The sequence below is a fragment of the Triturus cristatus genome, chromosome 4_2 (assembly GCF_964204655.1).
Source record: "Triturus cristatus chromosome 4_2, aTriCri1.1, whole genome shotgun sequence".
In the NCBI taxonomy this organism is placed as follows: Eukaryota; Metazoa; Chordata; class Amphibia; order Caudata; family Salamandridae; genus Triturus; species Triturus cristatus.
Genome location: NC_140586.1, coordinates 926099275 through 926123537, shown reverse-complemented (window position 1 = coordinate 926123537; position 24263 = coordinate 926099275). Strand labels below are relative to the sequence as shown.

Below are 24263 nucleotides of genomic sequence, written 5' to 3'. Positions count from 1 at the left end.
ATTTCACTAGTGGACTGGAGCACTGAATCGTGCTACCACTACGGTGACAAGCTCAAAACATGACTCTAGACCTGCCACTGAAGCGCCGCAGGGCAGCTTAAACTTGCCAACTCAACGTGGCAAAGTAAACCCTTTTGCAAGGTTAAAGTCTTCCTTTTAGTATTAGTAAGTCACCCCTAGGGAAGGGCTTGGAAACCCACCATGCAAAGTGCTTATTATTAAAAAGAAAAGCATGTTCCTTTTGTGTATAACATGCCCTAACAGCAACAAACATGAGATTGCCGTTTTCGCGGTAGGAAGGCTGGTGGTGCCGCTGATTAACAGAGCGTTTCGCTAGCCACCGCGCTAACTGCCAACTTTCTTTTGGGACCCCCAAAGATATTACTCCAAGGTATCAAATTAATCGTTACATTCAGCTCACCCCATTGACCAGATCAGATTTAAAGTAACTTTTACCAGAAAGGTGACTTTAGAAAGTCACCACTTTGTTGTCCAAACCTTCGGTAGCCTTCCGTGTTTACCTGCAACAGGTGTCACCAGAGACCACATGCTGCCCCAGGCTAGAAACTGTGCAGCGCTCCCAGAACAGCAAACAAACAGAACTGCTGAAGGGAGGAGGTGTGACCTCCTCCAGAGGATGACTACCGGATGGTGGCCACAGATCTGCCTTCAAAGAGGCTACTGCCTCAGGGAAGCAAATGGCAATCGCACCTTTGCCTGCCTGCACCTCTGTATATGGAGACGGCTGGCATCGCCTCCACAGCTGGAAACCCTGCCGCAGTACTGGTTTTCCAGGAAGAGTGGCTCATTATGCTATGTACATGCCAGGGTTGTTCCTAGGGCTCCTCGCAGGGGAAGAAGGCTTGTGCCATCTTGATGTAGGGTAGTGAGGTAGGGTGGCCAAAACCCAGGAAGAGATGTAAAGTGGGAAGGGTAGCCTCGTGGGAATTATTGGCTAGGGAGTCCTCGCCTCCCACTAACGAGAAGATGGCATAAAAGAGGCACCGGAGACCCACAGTCCCCTCAGAAAACCACCGGACTGGCAAGAAGACAGAAGAGAGAGTGCTGCTCCCTGACCCAGCAAAGCAAGGCTGCACTAAGGAAGGACTGTATCTGCTGAACTTAGGCGACTGGCAAGGACAGAGTCTGCTTCGCCCAAACGTGGAAGAAGATCTGTACTTGTGCCTAGAACTGAAGGAAGGCTGCCCTGTTGCTCCCTGTACCCCGCAAAGAGAGTCTGCACCAAAGACTGGACTACACCGGCCGAACCCGAGGGACTCGCAAGGAAGACAGTCCCTGCAGTGGCCACTAGTGAAAAAAGAACCACTTGTGCAAGGGTAAGGTGGCTAGTCCAACATACAGCACCAGGGAGACAAAAGCTGAAGGAAGCCTGCACTTATGAGAGCCCAGCTGCCCAGAATCGCCTGCCCGCTGCTGGAATTGCTTACTAGGAGACTGAGTCTTGCCCTGCCTGAAGTGTCGATAAGTCCGCGTGACTTGTGGCAGTCATAAAAAAAGGCCCTTGTTCTCGTGCAAAAATACACTAACCTGTTGAAAACCGCAGATGACCGCTGTATCCAGAGACCAGTGGCATTGTGGGAGATAAGAGCCCTGAAGCTGGAGAAGAAAACTGAAGTTCGTGGACCTTGAGGTAGCCCCAAAAACAATGCAGAGCCTCCACAGCTCTAGCATTTTCTCAGCACCCCGCATCCCTAGCATCAGGACCACTTCTTGGCTGGAACAGCGATCCTGGTGAAATGAGGACTGAGTCTGTAGGATCTGAAGGGTAAGTGTCTCCCTGGACTTAAGTGGTCCCCAGGACTGGCTTCCAAGCCATTGTGGCCAGTAAAAAGATAGGTGCTAACCTGCTGGCTCAGGAACCGTAATGCCAATTACAGAGATTTATTGGAACTTAAAAGAATTTACTTACCTTTGAAAAATCATACCTCCGGCTCCCCTCAATAGATTTTTGTTGTTTTGGTATCTAATAAAAAATACACAATGTTTATAAAGTGGTTTTGGATTTTTATTGTGTCTTTTCTTATTTACCCGTTGGTTTGGTACTTTTAAGCTAAATGCTTTGCTGATTGTTCCTTTGATAAAGTCTGGCCGCTCTGTGCCACAGCTACCCAGGAATGAGCTGAAGGATTTGTTAAAGCAACCCAATAGGACTGGACAGGGATTGTGACATTACGTGGGGAGGTCTCACAATCACTCCACATAATGATCCACTTTCCAACAGGAACACTGCATCATGATACAGCGACCGTCTGCTTTTGCATGAATGCGTCTTGCCTTTGACTCAGCACAGCATTCCGCTGCCCCGCGGCTAGGCCAGCACTGTATGAATATCACAAACACAGTTTCATCTTTGTGCTTTAACAGGATTCATCAGCTACTGCTTTGCAGAGTCCTGTGTTAGTGCACAGTAGGTCATGGCGCTTTCATACAACGATCACGCAGTTTGCAAGACTGATGTCTGCAGTGACTCGCTGTGACGTCAAGGATACTTATTATCAATGGTTATTCCTCTTTCACATGTGACGTGATGAGGGGCAGAGCCGTCTTTACTCCCATTATGGCTCATAAACGTTCAACAGTATTGGATAGGACGCTACTTGTACGTACCCTTGTTATACGCCACTCACTCGGTCACCGGTAAAGGCCCGCTCCGCCCCACTCCTCCCAAGTGATGGTTTCACTCAGCAAACTGCACTCTCCGTCCAAACACAGCACCACTTCCACAGAGAACCTGTGGCATGTGCCCCAAGTCATGTTACACCAGAAGAGGTTTCTCCCTGTTCTATGGGCCACACAGCTCTCTAGTGCAGTTTAGGTACCGGGGTGAGCAACTCTCAACTCACAGGCAATGTTCAAAGGGACCATGCGCAGCTCCGGGCGTACACATTCTAAGGCCATACATCAAGCACACGTTGCAGCTCAGCACAGATCTCAGTTGACCCCAATGCAGACCCGCATTCACCTGCACAGCACACCAACTTACATTGCTGCCCCGCATTTTGGAGCTTTTCTTCCCAGGTCTGACAGGGCCTTTACTGTGCGCCACGCTAGCACGGAACCCGGACACGTCGTTGAAGCTCTCCTTCGTGTTCCTCTTGGAGCCTTTTTTCTTGCCACCGAAACCAAACTTCTGATCTTTGAAGCGTCTCTTTGCATTAGGTCTGGAGGGAGAAAAGAAAGCACTGTTAAAGCAAACCAAAGAAAGGTACAGGGATCAAAAGACAGTTAGCTACAAATACAGCCACAGGTACATGGCCCTATAAACAACTGCAGCATGTGATAAGGATGCTAAAACCACAGTGAAATGAGCAAAGATCAAAAACAATTACACCGAGGTACAAGCATCCACTGATTTCCAATGCCGCTACTGCCCAAGGCACTCAGAACTACAGGTCATCAGCTGCAACTGCAGAACAGAATAATGAGATCAAAAGATCAACACCTGACCAAGCAAGAAAGTGAGGAAACAGCCACAACTATGGTTCGAGGCACAGTGACCAACCAATCATCAACTACAGCCCAAGAGATCAAAAGATCAGCAGCTGAACAAACAGGAAAGGGAGGAACCAGCCACAACTATGGTTCGAGGCACAGTGACAAACCAATCATCAACTACCGCCCAAGAGATCAAAAGACCACAAGCTGAACAAAAAGGAAAGTGAGGAAACAGCCACAACTATGGTTCGAGGTAGAGTGACCAACCAATCATCAACTACAGCCCAAGAGATCAAAAGATCACAAGCTGCAAGTACAGCCCAAGGCACTCCGAACTACAGGTCATCAGCTGCAACTGCAGATCAAGATAGAGAGCAAAAGACCACAAGCTGAACAAACAGGAAAGGGAGGAACCAGCCACAACTATGGTTCGAGGCACAGTGACAAACCAATCATCAACTACCGCCCAAGAGATCAAAAGACCACAAGCTGCAAGTACAGCCCAAGGCACTCCGAACTACAGGTCATCAGCTGCAACTGCAGATCAAGATAGAGATCAAAAGATCAGCAGCTGAACAAACAGGAAAGGGAGGAACCAGCCACAACTATGGTTCGAGGTACAGTGACAAACCAATCATCAACTACAGCCCAAGAGATCAAAAGACCATAAGCTGCAAGTCCAGCCCAAGGGACGAATGGATCTACGGATCAGCTGCAATTACTGCACTACAAAGAAGATAAGTTCTGTGTCTGCTCGTTGTGGCAGAAAGATGCACAGGTGTGGGTGACTATACGCCCCTTATAAACTCGTACAGAAATGCTCTTCACAATGCACTGATTGTGTTGCAGCTGGTAAAAGGGGATATATGCAGCCGATTGTGGAGCTCTGTTCCACCCATTTGCTGCTTGACTTGCTGTCACCTGTTTTCAGAACAGCCAAGTTATGATGACATACGTTCACCGTTACTTAGTAAACATGCTCTTTAAATGAAAAATGCAAACACAGAAAGGTAAAGTGGGACGCTTGCGCGAAGCAGCCTCCTCGGTATTGTGTTGTTACCAATAGGAAGCACAAGAGGAACTTGTGGGTGGCGGGCTGCATCTGGGTAGTTCCTGGAAGCGCACAGGGGAGTGAGTCCAGTTTTGGGAGATTCAGACAAGCAAATGCCCCCAAGTACTAGGAGCACTTTTTAAAAAGAAAATAAAACTCACTATGGTGACCATTTTCAGGTGATCCTTATTCCCCCTTTCTTCTAAACTCACTGGTTTTCAGAGATGAAGAAAGAAGCACACTCCTTGTACAGGAATGGTTAATGGTGCAGGAGACTGCCACGTGTACCACCACAGGCTCTGCACCTTCAGACCCACTGAATAGCATACCAGAGCCCCTGCACATACATGATGACGGGTGTGAGATTGTAACTCTTTTGCTTGGTTAGCCCCCCACTTTTTACCTGGTTTCGATCTGGTTTTAATTGCAGCCCACAGGGTCCCTGCCAACCAGGTCCCCTGTGCCAGGGATTCTTCCCCAAAACAGATCCACAATTGGTTAAGCTGCCTCCTGTAAGTCCCTAGTAAATGGCACCACGAGTACCTAGGGCTTAGCAGCTGAAGAGGGTCTCCTGGGACCCCACTCACTGGGACCATGCCACTTCCCTTGCAGCCTGCATGCCCAGGTGAGGGAGAAAACGACAAAGTCAACATGGCTCCCTGTCTGGGTGCCATGTCAACAGCACTGCCTAGGCATAGGTAAGTCACCCCTCTGGCAGGCCTCCCAGCCCTAAGGCAGACTGCACTATACTACAGGTGAGGGCATATCTGCCTGAGCAGATATGCCCCTACAATATTGGGGCCCATGTTCCTAATCCATTTGGGCGTTGCCTCACTTATATTTGGCCCCCATGGCCTCCCAATTAAATGTAATACTACAAGTGTTATATTTTTAATGTATTTTCTGTGGCCGGACCAATTACAGTATCGAGCGCTGGGCGGGGCCTGGAGAAGCCAAAGCACGGCTGAGGAGCGGGTGGGGCTTAACAATATTGATAGACTAACACTGTGGCCCAAGTGCGCAAGTCGGGGTGGACAGCGGTAGCTCTCCGGCCAACCAGACAGGCGCACTGGAAGCCGCTCAGCTCCTCTTCACCTGTGCATAGTGGTGCTGGAGGCTGCTACGGTAGTTGCTAGGGGCCTCTGACAGTGTGTGCACGTAACGTCACACAGCTCAGGGGTAGGAGGAGGCAGAGTTTCTCTCTCACTTTCAACCCTTTTTGACTTGCGGCACGAAGAGAAGCAGCAACCAGGCCGCACTGCACATTCACTGCTTTGAAAATAGGTTCTTCGATCGTTATTGTGCAGTCAGGTAAGTTAGTGGGTGGACTGTCAGTTGACCGCATTAAACCTGAAGCAAGAAGTGCGGTGTAGGAGTGTAACAATTGACTTAAGTGGTGGCTGCGCGTCACGGGTGGGCCCCCGTTCATTTTTGATTAAAAGTGCTACAGTGCGAGCAGTAGGAGAAATAATTTCAGAGCAGGTTTTGAAAAAGGATTGCGGGTCTTTGAATAAACAGCTTGTTGACATAACCACGATGAAGCGGGCGGGAGAGATGCTACAATCTGGGAGGTGCATGCCTCAGTCCCCTGAACGGCTATCATTTTTATAAGTGGCCTGTTGTGAAATGTGCCCTTGCACAGAGCAATGACAAGACACGCTGGTAATACAGCACACAGGGCTGCATAACCATAACGGCAAACGGCTTTCAAATATATGTCTTCATATTGAAATCACTTACTGCAGTGCTTTCCCGGGGAAAGGGGCAGAATGGAAACCACCATAAAGCCAAAACCCCTGATTGAAACAATCATGGGAAAGCACTGCAGTAAGCAGTAGACAGGCTGCACACATGCATTGCTTTGAAAAGAGCTTCATCGTGCAGGTAAGGAGCGACTTGTTTTGTGCCAGTCTTCACATTTATAATGGGGGCTTGTAAATCTGGGATGTGAGCCCGGGCGGCTCAGCAGACCAAATAACACTCCGGCACCTGGGCATTCCGAAGTCCAGGCATCTGCTGCTTCGGCTGAGTCAAATGTTAAATAAATGCTCATAAATAAGTGGTGTGTGCTCTGACCTTGGGCTAGCACTGCAGTGGTGCCAATTCAGAGTCTCTGAAGCATTGTAGGTCTGGCAAGGGTGCCATTTGCTGTCGAGTGTTTCGGCCCACACAGGTTTAGCAATTTGTTTACGGACAGTGATTAAAGCGTAAAAATGCATTCTAAAGTGCAGTCAGGACTGGTGTCGAGGATGTTCTTCTGTAGTAAAGAGAGGAAACAAACGTGCATTTATTTTGATGTTCTGCTCTGTGAAAATTTGTGTGCTGAGGTTATGTGATCTGAAAGTGTGCTCAGATATACTGCACTTGCGACATGTTTTATCAAATTGTAAAGCAACCATTTACCACCCAAAAAATATCTTGGCATTACGATGAGCATTTGGTTTGGTAAGGGTTGAGGGAAATGGGCATGTGCAATAATCACTACATGGTTTCTTGCAACACCCCAGGCGTTGCTTAGACACCAGCTATGTTTATTGCTCCTATTTACTACCATGTTTCTGTACCAAGTGTTTTTGTATTGTGTAACCACCTCAATGAGTAACTTAGATGAGAATAAATTCAGCCCCGACGTGGTCATGAAGCGCATGTTTAACACTGTATTTGTTATGTCAGCCTGATTCCTGTTAAGTGTAGTGTACTTGTGCCCCTGTTCCTTCACCTTGGCTCTCTGGCACTTGTAGTCCTGCATTTTGAAAAATAAGAAGTATGAACCTTCAGAAATTTAACCTGTTTCAGAACTCAGCTGTAGCCCTTTGGGCTTATATTTTCAATTCTATAGCTGTCCAGCCAAGCTACATTCCACTGCAATCTTGGCCTTTGCTTCTTTTTCCGGATCAACCACCATGCCCATGCTCAACAATTTGCACAGATAGGTAGGGAAGACATATAGGTTTCTTGATCTGAATTAGCATAGGTGCAACGTGTCCTACTGGGAACTTGTGCTGTGCCCTCCTGTTCTCCAATGCAAGGACATTCTGGAGTATGTTCTTGCCAGTGTAGAGCACAAATGGCTTCTTGCCAGTACATACACAGTACACCTTAGCACACCCAAAAGAAAAAGTAACTGTAATCCAAAGTTTAAGTAAAAACCAATGAACTGCAAACAATAGTCAGTTTTTCAATTGTCCTCAATCACAGTCGTATGACAATAAACTATCCAATCAGGTCCAGTTGCAGATTTTTTAATGATTAATTCCCGGGTCTACACCGCCCACGTTAGTCTTCTTGTAACACGTGGGTATATGTGGCCAAGACAGGTTCTCGAAAAGAGGTTTAACGTCGTAGTAAACGAACCGGACCTTGATAAGTCCTGATACAAAGTGGAGTCTAGTGAGAGACGCGTGGCAACTCAGCGTTCTAACGTGGGCGGTGTAGACCCGGGAATTAATCTTCAAAAGTTACAGATACATAATTTTCAACAGTGAACTAGCTAGAAGTTTTAGCCTCGACTTCCAAGCCTTGAAAAAGCCCAGAGGGCTAAACGCGCGTCGGCTGCTGCTGTTCTGCGCTGTCGCTTGATCATTAAAAAATCTGCAACTGGACCTGATTGGAGAGTTTATTGTCATACGACTGTGATTGAGGACAATTGAAAAACTGACTATTGTTTGCAGTTCATTGGTTTTTACTTAAACTTTGGATTACAGTTACTTTTTCTTTTGGGTGTGCTAAGGTGTACTGTGTATGTACATGTAGCATTTGGATTCGTCTCAAATGTGTGGATACCCTGATGGGTGGGTATTGGGGACACCGTTGAGCACCTCTATATGCGAAATTCAAGACATACATGCCGATGTGTGATGAACTATTGTTGTGGATGTGCAGATCCTAAAGCGAAAACCCATATTCTTTGTGATTATAGGCTTCTTGCCAGTGTAGGCTTTCTCTTTAGTGGCTGCAAAGTAAATGTCAGCCCTGGCAACTCCGCCTCGGAGAATTTGATGCAGTTTTAGGAGTGGCAGACACAGAGGCAGTGCATCAACAGCACTTTTTCAAATATGTGTTTGTGGCAGTTGAAACCACATCTGCTACCTTCACCTTCTAATCACATCTCTGTGTTTTAGTACAGTGGCACGCAACGTGCAGGTCTCCATTACTTTCATTCTTGTTGCTCTTCTTCCTTCATATTTTTTGACCACTGGACATTGGCTGGGACTGGCCTACATTGCCACTTCATGAGTAGTACAAGGATTGACAGGGAGTGCGAAGTTGAGCATAGCAGAATCATAACAGCACTGTTGAGTGCACTAATGAAAAAGTGCTTCTTACACAGGGTGCTGAATGCTCAGCCTCGCTCAATCACATGAGGATCACATTTACTCTATATGATATGACATGCTTGAAGTCTTAGATGTGTGGAGCATGGTAGCTCAAGAGGTTGTGTCAACCAGGGAGGTGAACTGTGGTTATGCTGAATATACACCTTCCCATGTCATCATATGAAATCTCTTTATTGATGCCATAACTACACTTTCACAATTGCCTTTTAACCTTATTCCTTTCTCAAATTTGCTTTAAAATGCCTAATTTCTCCACTTTTTTTTCAAAAAAATTCTTCGGGTGATAACCCCCTGTAGGAAAGTGGGTTTCTGTTGCAGTAACGCCCCCCCCACACTTTTTGCCTGGCTACTGATGCACTTTTTGTTGATGTGCCCTGGGTCCCTGCCATTGAGGTTCCCAGGGTCTGTGTTCTTTACCCAAAATACACCCAATTGGCCTCTCTGGCCACTTGTCAGCCCCTGGTAAATGGTATCTCAGGTACCTAGGGCACTGTGACCAGAGAAGGCCTCTAAGGGCTGCAGCACTTGTTGTCCCACCCTTAGAGGTCCTGTACCCTGACATTCACACACTGCCTTTGCAGGCTGCGTGTCTTGGTGCAGAACAAAGTGAAGGGTTGACAAGGCACACATCCCTGTGTGCCATGCCCACAAACCACTGCCCTGGCATTAATCAATCACCCCTCTTGCTCGGTGCCCTATGCTAGTGGTGAGGGTACAGGTGCACGAGTCCATTCCTGGGCACTGTAAGTGCAGTGCTGCAATTAAGAGTATAAGTTTGGTATCAAACTTCTCAGCACATTAAACCCACACCGATGCCAGTGTGGGATTTGATCTAAAATGCACAACAGAGGACATCTTAGAGATGCCCCCTGAAACTCGACCAACTCCTAGTGACACGACTGAGTGGCTGCGCAGGCTGCCACCACCAGACATGGTTCTGGACCCCTGGGTCGAGAGCCTGCTGCTCTCAGGGACCTAAAACAATGCACATCCTGGGACGAGGTGCCAAGCCTCCTCCCCCAGGATGAGCAGGGTTCCAAGCGGTTTCTCCCGTGAACACCGGACGTGTTTGAACTGCAGCTTCTGGTGCCAGCCAGAAACCGCAAATCCAGCCCACTCTGCACCTGCCGAGCCCGGCCCGACTTTGAGTGGAAAAACACCACGAGGAGGTCCCCCTGACGATCCTGACCAGAGTAAGAAAAAGTATCGGTAACCTAACTGACCCACTAAGTGAATTTCCTCCCATAGGATAACATTGGTGATTTTATGTGCAAAAGTTTCTAAGTGTCAACTTTTGAAATGCACTAATATCCCTTAAAAATCGTACCTCTAACCAAAACGTATTTACTCACCTGTTTCCAGGAAATGTCCCAGGGCGAAATCTAGGATCCAGTCCTGTGTTAGCAAAATTAATCTGAAAAGTAATTAACTGCATTTTTCTTAAAAAGCCCATTCATTCGAATGTACTATACCTGGAATGTGTTGTGAACTGCTTACTTAAAACTGTAACCAAAACCAGTACAAGTTACACTGCAATTTTGAACTGTGTTCATACAAGTAATTTACTACTGAAAAGTATTTTTATGCTTAACTGTGCCAGGCTTGCTTGGTTCTAGAAATAAAACAGTATATTTTTTATACAAAACCATTGGCCTAGAATTCAATTCTTGAGCGTGTTAATTCATTTGCTGATTGAGTGTGTACATCAAATGCTTAACACTGAACTCTGATACTGCCTTACTGCTCCACCAAGCTACCCCTTTAGAGAGTAAGGTTCTATCTAACTTTAACCTCTGCCAAACCTCTGGGGACCCTTGGACTCTATACACACTGTACCTCACTTTGGTGAATATATATATCTCCAATTTCTTACACCCCCCCCCCCCCCCACAACTCCCTTATACCGCTCAGCCTCGTTCGCTACGCTCGCTTGCCAGCGAGCCCTCATCATGAATATTTACGCCTCACCACTTTAAAATGTCACCAGCCGCCACATATTGTAAGTGCCAGGGAAGCCATAGAAAGTACATGGGCTGGGAACTTGAAAACTCGAGTTCCACAGCACCATGATGGCTTCACTGAACACAGGAGTGTTTGGTACCAAACTACTACTTACAATAAATCCCCACTGATGCCTGTGTGGGATATATTGTACCATGTACTCAGAGTGCGCCTCAGAGGTGCCCCCTGAATCCCCTTCAAACCTGGTGTGGTCTCTGACCGGGTGTAGGCAGCCAGCCACCATCAGACATGTTTCTGGACCCTTGGATAGAGAGCCCCTGCTCTCTGGGACAGGAAACAATGTACATCCTGGGCAAAGGTGTCATACCTCCTCCCCCAGGATGGGCCAATGCTCAAAGAGGGAAGCTTCAAAGGCCTGCCACCTTTGTAACGTGACCCCCAGCCTTTGCTGATAGCAGCAAAAGGCAGCCCCTGGTTTACACCCCCACTTTGGGTGGAAAAACCGGCAGGAAAAATTTAAAAGAATAAGAAGCTTGCCCACATCTGCCATTAAACCCTGCCACCCTCTCTCTTGAGGTGGGGAGGGTGAGGCGAAGGACATCTTTCAGTCCCAGACATCTTGAAGATGGGGAGACCCCCCCAATCAGGGCTAGGTCTATGCCCCCCTCCCATAGGAGGGTGGCATAATAGAATGTGTAGTCAACCCAGGTAAGGTACCCATTGGCCCTACCTGCTACTCCCTTAAAACGCCTCCCAAACGTAGTATTTAGGTGGCTCCCCACACCTAGAAACTAGATCTATGACGACCGACGAAGAAAGACAACCCTGAAGATGACGACTGCCTTGGCCCCAGCCCTACCAGTGTCTCCTGTTTCTGCGAACCTGCGACAAATCTTGCAGCCAGCGATCTCTGAACCCCCTAGGAGGATTGCTGCCTTCGAAAAAGACTCCAATCTCCCGTGGACAGCGGACATGTCTTGAAGAAACCAAACTCCAAGGATTCCGGAACCAGGCAGGGCCACGTCTCCTGCACACTCTGGACCAGATGCCCACTCCCCTGCGATCCTTACCTCATGTCCAGCGTTGGCTGACCTCTCCTGCACTCAACTACAGTGCCTGCAGTGTGAATCCAGAGGCTCCATGCGCTCCCCGCCCCACCCCCAACTGGCTCGACTAAGCAGACTCCACCGTTGAAAGGCACCCCTGCATCCGAAACCCCTGGGCCTTGGTGAGCTGAGCCGATAGTGCACCTATGACCCCTTACATACCAACTTACCTCTGCTGTTGTTGGTCTTCCTCCTGCAACCTCTGGTGCCATGCCTGCAGCCTCTTCACCTATTGGAGAGCATTGGGCACCTGACGTCGAATTTGCACCCGGCACCAGGCTGGCTCTGTGCTGCTGATGGTGTATGTTTGGTGCTGCCCCACCTCCCCCCCACCCCCCATGCTGGACCATATCCCCAAAGCTTGACCCCTGCAACCGATCTACTTACCTGAAAGCAGTGTGGCTCCTGGCACCCCAGTTTCCATTGGAAAGCATTGGATCGAACTCACATATTTTGACCTCTGCACCCAGCTGTCCGTGTGCTGCTTATGGTACAGTTTTGCTACTTACCCGACCGCTGGCCCTTGCTGACATTTGGGTCCGAAGACTGGGATTGTACTGCAATATTGTTCTCCCCGTAGGAGAACATTGGATTGTGTTGAAAAGTTTCTAAGTGTCGATTTTTTAAAGTGAAAAGTATTTTTAATTAAAAAAAGATTATGAAGACCTTGGTCTTAAAATACAAACAAAGTATAATTTTCTTGATTTGGTCCAGATCTCCTTTTGAAGTCATGTGTCCATTACTGATCACTGTGGTGCAATGAATGCCTTGCACTCCTCTGTGTTAGGCCCAAGGCTGCTCGCCCACGCTACCACGGACAGAGCACTTTGGGTTTGACATCGAGCCTTGTACACTTTTGAGGAACCCCTGGACTCTGTGCCTGGTGCTACCGCCTAGTGGCAATATCATATACAGAGGCAGCTTCCTACAAGGGGTAACAAACAGATCAACCTTACTGAGAAGGAAAGGCGTTCATCGGATTGATTCGTGGGAGCAGCGCACGTACATCAAACACGACAGACTAAATATGCGCTGCCTCCGCTGAATTTAGAAGAGCTCCAACCTTACCATTAAAATGAAATGTCGGACTTTTTTTGTTTGTGAATTAAAAAAACATTGTTTGATGAATGCTGGTTTCTGTATTTTTGTGTCTATTATTTGCAGTTCAAATCATTCAAAGTATTAAAAATGGCCGTGATCACCGGCTCCAGTAATGACTCGGTGGCGGTCCCCTGATTCCAATAATGATTCAGTGGGGGTCCCCTGATTCCAATAATGATTCAGTGGGGGTCCCCTGATTCCAATAATGATTCAGTGGGGGTCCCCTGATTCCAATAATGATTCAGTGGGGGTCCCCTGATTCCAATAATGATTCAGTGGGGGGGAGGAGGTTCACAGAAGTCAAAAGGTTAAGAACAGCAGTGGGAACCAATCAGCGATGGAGATAGAGAAAACAACAGTTTTACATGTTGAGAAATCAAATAGAACAATGGACCCAAGAGGTCTGAATCAGACTGGGATGACGAGGAGAACCATTAAATGGCCAGAAGACGAGCACCAAAGTAGTTACGATAGGAAGTGCATACAGAGCCGACCTTCACCAGAGCAGGACAGGACCAGATGAAGGCTCTCGAAGCCTTCGAAGTGACGGTAAAAAAATACAAACACCTCACACTTTGGCAGCAGAGGAATGTCCAGAGACATGCCAGAGCTGCAAAAGCCAGAAATAAAAATATACTGTCAGCAGCATAACAGTCACAACACAGCATGACAATTAGCAAGATTCCACCTGAAGGGAGGGCCCTTGTCGCAATTGGACACAGCTGTGATATGGCCTTCAAATGGGACACAATTCTTGTCTCCACTTACCCTCCTCTGACTACATCATATGTCCAGGAAACGTCGAAAGTATGCAGCGTTCTCTTAGCAGCCGAGAGCAGATTAGGAGAATAAAGACATGAGTCGCATCGCTTGACTAATGTGAAAGTATGAGAGAAGTGTAAGCAGGAATAACTGATAAGAGCAGAAGACACTTGTGTGTACTTAAAAACGCGTGCATGTCTCATTACAAGAGCATGCAACTCTGACAGAACATCAACACAACCTTTCACAGTTAATATTACTAACAGGCCTCGACAAATATACTCGCCCAGTCGCTATGGCTAATATTAGGGCCTACTAGCCTGCTCTTGTGAAACCGCTTGGGTTGAGAAATAACAGGTGTCCTTTTCAGTAAGAAAGTGACGATGCAGAAAAAGAGGCCTTTAAATCTTGTTTTTATCTTGTCACATTTGCTGTGCTTTGGAGGACAGAGGTCAAATGTCAGCTTATGTCTTCTTATAAATTGCTGCTTATTTTATCCTGGAGACTGGGGCTCATAAAATCCTCTAATTTTGTAGCCGCAGAAAGAAAAGTAAATCGAACCATCTGACAATTGCGCTGGGGTACCGGCAGTGTAAAATGAAAGACTGCAGGATGACAGGTTTCATTCTAACACACATTTAAGTAGCTTGTAAATGAGCTGAACAAATATTCCAAGATATATTTCAGTAGTTATGAAATCACTTTTTAACAGTTCTGAAGTGTGACAGAAACAACGATTTTAATAGCATCTCTACACTTGGTGATGTGCAAATGATAAAAAATAGCTGGAACTCGACTTTGGCACATTATTGTTTGTACACTATGCAGTTTTATCAGTAAAAGCGCACGTCAGTGAGAAGGTTTGAGGCCATTTCATGGAAATGTGCGGTCTGTAAAGGACAGTGTACTACCACATCATGCTCTGGGAACATATTTATTAAAAGTGAGAGTTTTTAGCATGAACTGAGAAATGTTCCTGCCCCCTCCCTGATGACAATGCTATTAGTGAACTAAGAAGCAAGTCAGGGGACATGGGTACCCCTATGTGGGCTAGATTTGTATCGTACTTGGAGCAAATGTTAGTCTGTTGAATCAAACAAGAGCGTCTGTACTGCAGATATGCTGAAATCGCACATTTGAAGGTGCTCTCCTATGTGATAACTGAAGAAAAAGGCGACTGCGGAATACAAAATCACAATTCGAGACCAGTTTATGGGTCAAGTACATTATTCACGTAACATTTATGATTTTTCGATGCCTGTAGTACAGTGATACTCCGTACTGCCCAGGGGCTGCTTGTGGCCCTCTTGACCTTTACACGCCCCCCCCCTCTCCCCCCGGGAACAGCAGCATTAGCTGCTGTTTAGTTTCGGAGCAATAATATTCAGAAAAAAATGTTAAACAAACAAGCAAGATTTTATTAACCAGAAAATAAATGCTTGCCCGTTTATTTATCATGTCTCTACACCTCCTGAAACAATCCCTGACCCAGCCAGACCCCTTCCTGCCACCCTGCTCTCACGAGTGCGGCCCTCGGTCACACCACAGACCGGACTTTGCAGCCCCTGGGCAAATGTTTGCGCGTGCCCCTGCTGTCATGAGTGCGGCCCTCGGTCACACCACAGACCGGACTTTGCAGCCCCACGGCAAATGTTTGCGCGTGCCCATGCTGTCACGAGTGCGGCCCTCGGTCACACCACAGACCGGACTTTGCAGCCCCTGGGCAAATGTTTGCGAGTGCCCATGCTGTCACGAGTGTGGCCCTCGGTCACACCACAGACCGGACTTTGCAGCCCCTGGGCAAATGTTTGCGAGTGCCCATGCTGTCACGAGTGCGGCCCTCGGTCACACCACAGACCGGACTTTGCAGCCCCTGGGCAAATGTTTGCGCGTGCCCATGCTGTCACGAGTGTGGCCCTCGGTCACACCACAGACCGGACTTTGCAGCCCCTGGGCAAATGTTTGCGAGTGCCCATGCTGTCACGAGTGTGGCCCTCGGTCACACCACAGACCGGACTTTGCAGCCCCTGGGCAAATGTTTGCGCGTGCCCATGCTGTCACGAGTGTGGCCCTTGGCCACACCACAGACCGGACTCTGCAGCCCCTGGGCAAATGTTTGCGCGTGCCCATGCTGTCACGAGTGCGGCCCTCGGTCACACCACAGACCGGACTTTGCAGCCCCTGGGCAAATGTTTGCGCGTGCCCATGCTGTCACGAGTGTGGCCCTCGGTCACACCACAGACCGGACTCTGCAGCCCCTGGGCAAATGTTTGCACGTGCCCCTGCTCCTGCTGTCACGAGTGCGGCCCTCGGTCACACCACAGACCGGACTTTGCAGCCCCTGGGCAAATGTTTGCGAGTGCCCATGCTGTCACGAGTGTGGCCCTCGGTCACACCACAGACCGGACTTTGCAGCCCCTGGGCAAATGTTTGCGAGTGCCCATGCTGTGGTAGATCTAGATTCAAATGATTTCTGCACCAAGAAAGAAAAAAAAAAGGATGAAGAAAATAGATACACCAGCATCTAACAATCATGCGTCATCACAGCATGCTCGATGCAAAACGCTGCAAACCAGATTGCAACATGTCCCCTACTGCGGCTGAAAAGGATTTGCAAAATTCAACTTCAAATCCTAATAAAGTCAGGTGGGAGAAAGGCAAAACCACATCAATCAAGACTAAGAAGAAATGAGTTTATGGTAAATGGCAGAAACACATTCAGGCTGCTATTAGATAATTCCAAACACTAAGCCGTCAGGAACCTGCCCGCCAAGCTGTGGGATTCAGGGCAAGGCGCAAAATTATCACTGACATGATGGCCACTCTGTCCAGTAGATCAAGAGGGCATTCGGCCACCATGCGGATCCAGCCAGTGGATCAAAATTCAGCCAAAGAGAAAACACCAGGCTCATGAAGCATCTGGAGGAGCGTCTAGCTTTCTAGATCACATTGAGGGTCACCGGGGAGATGAGGCTAAAAGCACAGACAATCAGGTCCGTCAATCAAGTTGAACATGTAACCCAGCAACTCAATAATCCCTGCGCATCCAGAAGGCAAAGTTCAGCCTGGACCCTAGCAGGCCATATTTGGGACTAACATCTGAACAAAATGGAGGCCACTGAATCACAAAGGCTTAATTAATTGGAGTCTTCCTTCAGATGAACCTCTGAGTGATCCCTACTGTAATGACAAAAAGAGAGTGGATGAGAATGAAAGCCACGCTGTTTGCGAATGCGGAACCATAACTATGAACACTTGCCTGCAATCAGAGTAGGCCAATGTAGGAAGCTGGCTCTGTAGATGAAATTGCCAATAGGTGTTTATACCATGCACGGAGTACAGGGGTTCCTCAGAAGTGAACAGGGCTCAATGTAAAACCCAAAGTGCTCAATTAGTGGTAGTGTGGGCGAGCAGCCTTGGGCCTAACACAGAGAAGTGTAAGACATTTATTGCACATCATTGACCAATAATGGACACACAATTCTTATTTTAAGACCAAGATCTTCGCAATAAGGTAAATACGCTTTTAAACAAAAATATTTGTGACTTTGAAAAATCGACACCCAAGAACTTTTAAGAACAGTTCATTGTGATCGTATGAGGAAAACAATATCGCGGTTAAACAGGTAAGTAATACACTTACAATTCCAGTCTTCGGGACCAAAGGTCAGCAAGAGTCAGGGGATTCCAAAAACTGCACCACCAGCGGCACAGGGGCAGCCAGGTGCAAAGGTCAAAATTGGAGTTTGGCTCTATGCTTTTCAAAAATGGGGGTGCCTGGAGCCACACCGCTTGCAGGATGGTAAATGGGTTGTAGGGGCCATGCTCTGGGGGTTAAGACCAGCACAGGAGGGGTCACAAAGCTGCACCGAACATACCACCAGCAGCACAGGGGGGGGCCGGGTGCAAGGTGCAATTTCAGCAATGGGCGCCCAATGATTTGCAATATTCTTCTTCTGACAAACAGGCTGCAAGCGTTGCACTGGAGGTTGCAAGAGGGAGACCAACTATAGCAGATGTAAGTAAAGATGTAGGGAGTAGAAGGGGCACTGTCTGCTTAGCTCAGCAAGGCCCAGGGGCTTCAGGTGCAAGGGTGTCTTTCAACGTCGGAGAGTTCTTACCCGAGCTGGTAGCGATCAGGGGGAGCCTAAGGATTCATACTGCAGGTGACTTCAGTGCACAGGTGAGCCACTCAGACTATGGCCGTGGGAGTCCGGTGCAGAGTGGATATGGATCGTGGTTCCAGCTGGATCTGGAGTCCTTGGAGTCTGTTTCTTTTAGACAGGTCTGCTGTCCACAGGAGATTGGAGTCTTTTTCTAAGGCAGCAGTCTTCCCAGAGTTTCAGAGGTGTTTGGCTGCAAGACAGAATCAGGTTCACAGAAGCTGAACACAGGCTGGGGCAAAGGCAGTCGCCGTCTTCTCCGCAGGGTTGTCTTCTTTCTTCTTAGGTCGTCGCAGATCTAGTTTCCAGGTCTGAGAGAGCAACCCAAATACAAAATTAAGGGGTGTTTTAGGGGAGTAGCATGTAGGGCCAATGGCACCTTTCCTGGGGTGGCTACACCCACTATTATGCCACCCTTCTGTGGGAGGGGGCATAGATCTAGCCCTGATTGGAGGGGTCTCCATCTTCAAGATGGTGTGGACTAAAAGATGTGTTTCACCTAGACTCCCCCCCACCTTAGGGGGTGGAGTTGGCAGAGGTGAACGCACCTCCTATTCTCCTAAGTTGTCAAGCTGGTTTTCCTGCCCAAAGTCGGGGTGTAAACTGGGGGCTGCCATCTGCTGCTAGCAGCAGAGGCTAGGGTCTTATTACAAAGGTGGCAGGCCTTTGAAGCTTCCCCCTTCGAGCACTGGCCCACCCCGGGGGGGGATTAGGTATGACAGCTCTGCCCAGGACATCAGAGACCACACCAGGGTTGGCAGGTATTGAGGGGGTACTTCTGAGGCGTCCTCTGGTCACATGGTACAATATATCCGACACTGGCATTAGTGTAGATTTATTGAGTGTAGTGGTTTGGGACAAAACACTCCTTTGTTCAGAGAAGCGATCATGGTGCTGTGGAGCTCGAGTTGTCGAGTTTCCAGCCCACTTCACTAGCACTTAACAAGATTAGGAAAATGGACCCCAATATTGTAGGGGCATATCTGCTCAGGCAGATATGCCCTCACCTGTGGTATAGTGCACCCTGCCTTAGGGCTGGGAAGCCTGCCGGAAGGTTGACTTACCTCTGCCTACAGGCAGTGCTGTTTTGCATGGCACCCAGTCAGGGTATTATGTCGACTGTCGTTTTCTCCCTCACAGGGGTAGGCAAGCTGCAAGGGCAGTGGCATAGTCCCCTCATTGAGGGGTGTCCCAGGGAATAATCTTCAGCTCCCCAGGTCCTTGGTACCATTTGGCAGGGACTTACAGGGGATAGAATTACGTAACTATTGAAAATGGGGCACTTTCTCACAGCCAAGAAGACCTATGGACCCAAAAGCACTGCCTTTAACTTGAGCACACTAATTGAAGCATGCATTTCCAAGAACAGATTGTGCACCTGAAAAGGAATGATAGCTACTGTCAAATCACAACATGGAGAGGTTTGTCCTGACCCTACTGCAAAACCAGGAAGTAGGATGATGGAAGGAAGTAGAGAAGGGGCAGTGGCACAAACCAAGGACGCAGTATATTTAATCACAAGGTGCACTTGCATGATCTGACTGGTCAAAGCCATGAGCCCCATAATTCTCTAATGCCACAGTGTGACAGAAGATCTGGGCCAAAAATGGGGCTGTGCCTGATGGCTGACAAAGCCCCCTTTGGAATCTCTAAGTTTACCCCAACTAGTTTTTCAACACTGCGCCCATGATGAGCACGTGTACCAGATGAGCGGAGTCACAACAGTACTGGTAGAACCCAACGGGCCAGAGGGAAGATGGGAGGCGGGAGGCAGGAGTCCTGACCAGCTATTCATTGAAAAAGGTGTAGATGCGAGGCACACATACAGATAATCACCCACAGTGCTTTCCGCTTAATTCTTTTGAAAGATAAAATATTAAACCCGACCCACTAATTTACCAAAACCGTAATCTTCACATCTGGTAAAGAAAGAACAGCCACAACCACTACTTTACCTTATCAGCTCACACCTAGCCAATCTCACAAATTGTGAAACCAAACTCAGATTTACTCTGGCAAGAGCAGAATGAACTCTGTTCAATCTATCCAGAATGGCACCCAAATTTAGGCAAAGCCAGAGCCCCAATCCTCTTTGGTTTTATATAGGCCTTTCCTAAAGCCAACGATACCATACTCTATAACCACACCCTCTGACAAACCAAGCAAAGGAAGCTCTGTATGATTCACTGAAATCTGTCACTCGTTTTTATCATGCACCACATCACGACCAGAGTAGCCTCCAAACACCAAAAACCAATGACAGTAAAACTGATGAAGACTGGGCAGTGAACAGTTAAATCACCACGTTGTAATGCCACCACCTAAGTCGAGATACTCATGGAGTTATGCCACGTGCTAGGAATGTGCATTCCATATGAGAGTTGTCCAAGTAGAGACGGCTAAGTCTCCGATGTAAGGTCCGTGGGACAGAGGTGGCGCCAGCCATGCGTGAATGTACCCAGAGCATCTTGATTTAGAAGAAAATGGAGTTCAAAATGTTAATGGATCGTTACCACTAAGAAAACCTCCATGTGAACTGGAATGACATTGGTAATATCTAAACTTGAAACAAACTATAAATCTGTGAAAAGGAACACAATAAAAGGTAGATATAAACAAGGTCATGTCATCAGCAGGATCTATGTCACTAGCAGCAGCAGAGAGCACGGCCGAATTAGTTGTGAACCTGCCCACTGTCCATGCGTGTAAAATATCACCTACTGGAGTCATGCGACGTCTTAGGTCACGTCTCCCCATAGGACACCGGACAAGAAAGCCTCCTGGCACATTAAGAAATTAACAAAGCCTTTCGTGTCAGAATTACTGCACCATCCGACACCTGTGCCTGTGATCAATTAAACAACTGCGGGGGGCATGTCACACTACCTGTCGGCCCCAGTCAATTACTCCAGTAAGTGGGTAAAGAACAGGGATTCATTAAAGCTACCAACAGATTGGCAGCGATGAGCAATTTTACACAGCAAGAAGCCAATCCAATGCTTTCAGATTGGAAATCATGCCGCCCAGAGGAAAATGAAATGAATCCGGTGCTAGCTGAAAATCACAGCCCAATCATCAATCTACCCGTCATTCTGAAAAGGCTGCTGTCTGACAAGGACTTTTAGACAATAAATGCAGAGCACGTTTCACAAACTGAATGGTGTCCAGCAATTGAAGTTATAGGTGTCCCAGGAACTGTGACTCCGTGTCTGCGTTGATGCCCTGACAGTCTCAGATGAAGAAGAGTTTACTCTCTTGGCTGTGCTCGATTCTGTGGCAACACTATAATTTGATTTACAGTTTTGTAAAGCGCTCTTATGCCCGGAGGAGTCTTGGCGCTAGCCTATAAATACAGGGTAAAGCCCTACTTAGTTGCTGCATACTTCTAGACCAGGGGTCTACAACCTTTTCTGTAGTGAGAGCTACTTCTGATCAGTGAAAACCGTTGTGTGTTACTAAAGGCCAAGCAACTTGCATATTTTTCCAAGACCGCCCCACGGCCATCTTCATTGACTCTAAGGTTGTATCACACCTGTTCATCCAGCACACTGCTACATGCTGTGTCCCGTTTCATCATCACCGCACCTTGGTGATCATCAGACAAGATGTGGCAACACTTACCACATAGGATCACAAACCAAAGAACACGCTTCCAACCCTCACCCTAGAGACAGTGGCGGCTGCCACAACACAAAAGGTGGGGGTGGCGGGTGGTGGGATGGGAAAACAACTAAACAAGGTTACCTTTCTGAAGGCCGCCTCGGTTCTCTCCCAGCAGTCTCTGGGAAGGCAGACGCTGGCCAGCCAATCCTGACGCTGCCCTCATGCTATGAGAGCAGCGCCAGGATTGGTCTGAGCGGCCTGCTCTGCAGCTTAGACATTGCCTCGTTGCCTGCAGCTTTTCTCCAACCCAGCTGTGAACACAGCTGGGTTAAGGAAATAGAAGCGCGCATGTCTGTTTGGCCGGACTAGGATGGCCAGCCAAACTTACATGCGTACTTCTGAGTGCCAACAACCTGCCTGTCATGGCCCGGCTCAGTCAGCCCTAAACGAATGCCAGAGCCAGTCACAGAAATAGAAAATGATACGGATTCATTATCATTTTATTTTTGTGTGTCTGACTGATGAGTGGGGCGACGATCCTCCGTCATTATGGAGGAGGGGTCCCTTCCTACACATGTCATCGCTTGCTGACCATGCAGGTAAGTGCTTCAGGCCACACACTGGGTTCGTAAGCGCTAAATAAATGCTGCAACACAATGCCTCCCCTTTCTTCATTATCAAATAAAGTAGCAGGCCTCAACTCAATACTTCTTCAGCGCCAACAGCCCTTTTGGAGCCCATCATGCCAATGTGTATACAAGCAGTGCCGCGTTGGCCAAGCCACAGCTCGCTCGGCAACATGGTTAGTCCCAAACTGGGAGGCAATTTCAACAGGATGCAAAGGCCAAATTCCACAGGGCACTTCCTCTCCATAGCAGGTCCAGTGCTTAGGCTAGACTGCATAATTTGCATGCAACAATCAGCTAGAGTATGAAACTCTTGTAAGAACACACTTCCAAGAGCAATGTACAAAAAGCAGTGGAACCTTAAAACAGGCAACAGGTTTGACTTCCAACACTGATCTAAATACAACAACAAAAATAAAAATTAAGGGTCTCTGTCACAGCCAGCCTTTGAAACACCAAATGGGCCGCTCTTCACAATGTACTTTCTGTACATTTCAAGGTAATAAGGCCCCTTTGCTCATCTTCCATTCTTATGCTTGGCACTAGGGAAACCGGCATGTAGGACTCACCCCTTCTTCGCCCGCTGCATAGCGCCTCCGCCTGGCTTTCCCTTGGGCGGCTGCATTTTATCTCCTTCTAGGAAATCCAGCCTGTCAGTGAGACCTGAAGGGAAGGACAGAGAAAGCTCAGAACCTGGCACACTACAACAGGAGAGTACCCCCATCCAACTCCACACAGTACTTGGCTAGCACAACAGCCACAGAGTAGCAAATCACAGAATCTCTCAGCATACAACACTAAAAGTACACTCATAACGGCACATCAGAAATCAACCAACACTACACTCCCAGCAACAGACCGGAGAAAGCTCTGCACCTGGAAGAAATGACATTCATAGAGAATTACACTAAAGATCGCTGAGCAACTGGACGACATTACAATCATAACAGATTCATATCACAACCACAGAGCAGTAAAGCACAGTCATTCAGCACTTGCCACAGTAACAAAACGTTGACGACCCACTGACCGCAACAGCCCGCACCATTCTCTGCTTCAAACATATTTACATATCCCCGATTCCTTGACAGTACCTTTCTGATATTTCTTAATGGAGTTCATCATCGTAGACTTCTCCTTCTGTCGCTTCTGGAGAACCTCAGTCTGCACCTGCGGATGAAGAAGGCACGATTTAACCAATGGATGCCCTACGCGTGCAATGTCCGGCCTGCAGAACGAGCAGAGTGTACGATACAGAGAACAGTAACAGCTATGCCCCAAGGCCTCTTCTACAGAGACATGGGCTATCCAGCCACGTCTGGATGCTAAACAGCAAGGATAATCACCCCTTCTGCGGAATTTCTAAAATGAAGAAAGTCAGCCCAACAAACCTTTGTTTTAGACAAAAGTTAAAATGACGAGATACCTTCAGTGGAAAAGGTAAACGTTTATTTTAAAGCACATCATAATAAAGAGGGAAGAAGGGGAAAAGGCGATGAGTATACAGGGTGTCTGGTGCATGGAAGAGCAAGGCAAAATAGTACGTGTTTGTTTAATAGGTACTAAGAAAGAAGTCTTTTCGCATGTGACTTACGCTGTACAGTGACCAGAACATAAAAGTTGACCTTTGAAGCGCAATAATAAACGTGGGTCTGATAATTAGTACACCTGCTTTAAATAACTTATTGGGCAACATGTATTTTAATTATATATATATATATATAATTCACTGAAAAAACCATAGGTTTCACACATGTTATAGTTAGCGGAAATTTTACTGATAAAAAACCAATGAAATTGCCCCGTTATAGTTAGTGCTGGCAACTATAACTCACGCGACCGCAATCCTCTGCTGATGCTAATACTGTATTTAGACACTTATTTGCCCATGTCTTCTTCCATACATTTTTAGCTATACATATATTACAAATATTTTTTTTTATAAAGACACATATGTCATCAGCAGAAGATTGCGGTCGCGTGAGTTATAGTTGCCAGCACTAACTATAACGGGGCAATTTCATTGGTTTTTTATCAGTAAAATTTCCGCTAACTATAACATGTGTGAAACCTATGGTTTTTTCAGTGAATTTGCA

General features: G+C 47.5%; 1 protein-coding gene across 2 annotated transcripts in view; it reads right to left on the bottom strand.

Moving 5' to 3' along the window:
• EBNA1BP2 (EBNA1 binding protein 2) overlaps positions 1-24263 on the bottom strand; it is a 107911-nt gene that overhangs the window by 24348 nt on the left and 59300 nt on the right. For both annotated transcript variants that reach the window (XM_085602989.1, XM_085602990.1), the window contains exons 7-9: positions 23262-23337; positions 22737-22830; positions 3005-3182 (exon numbers count right to left, since the gene is read on the bottom strand). In XM_085602989.1, the coding sequence (XP_085459115.1) occupies positions 3005-3182; positions 22737-22830; positions 23262-23337 (348 nt within the window). The remainder of the gene's footprint in view (positions 1-3004; positions 3183-22736; positions 22831-23261; positions 23338-24263) is intronic.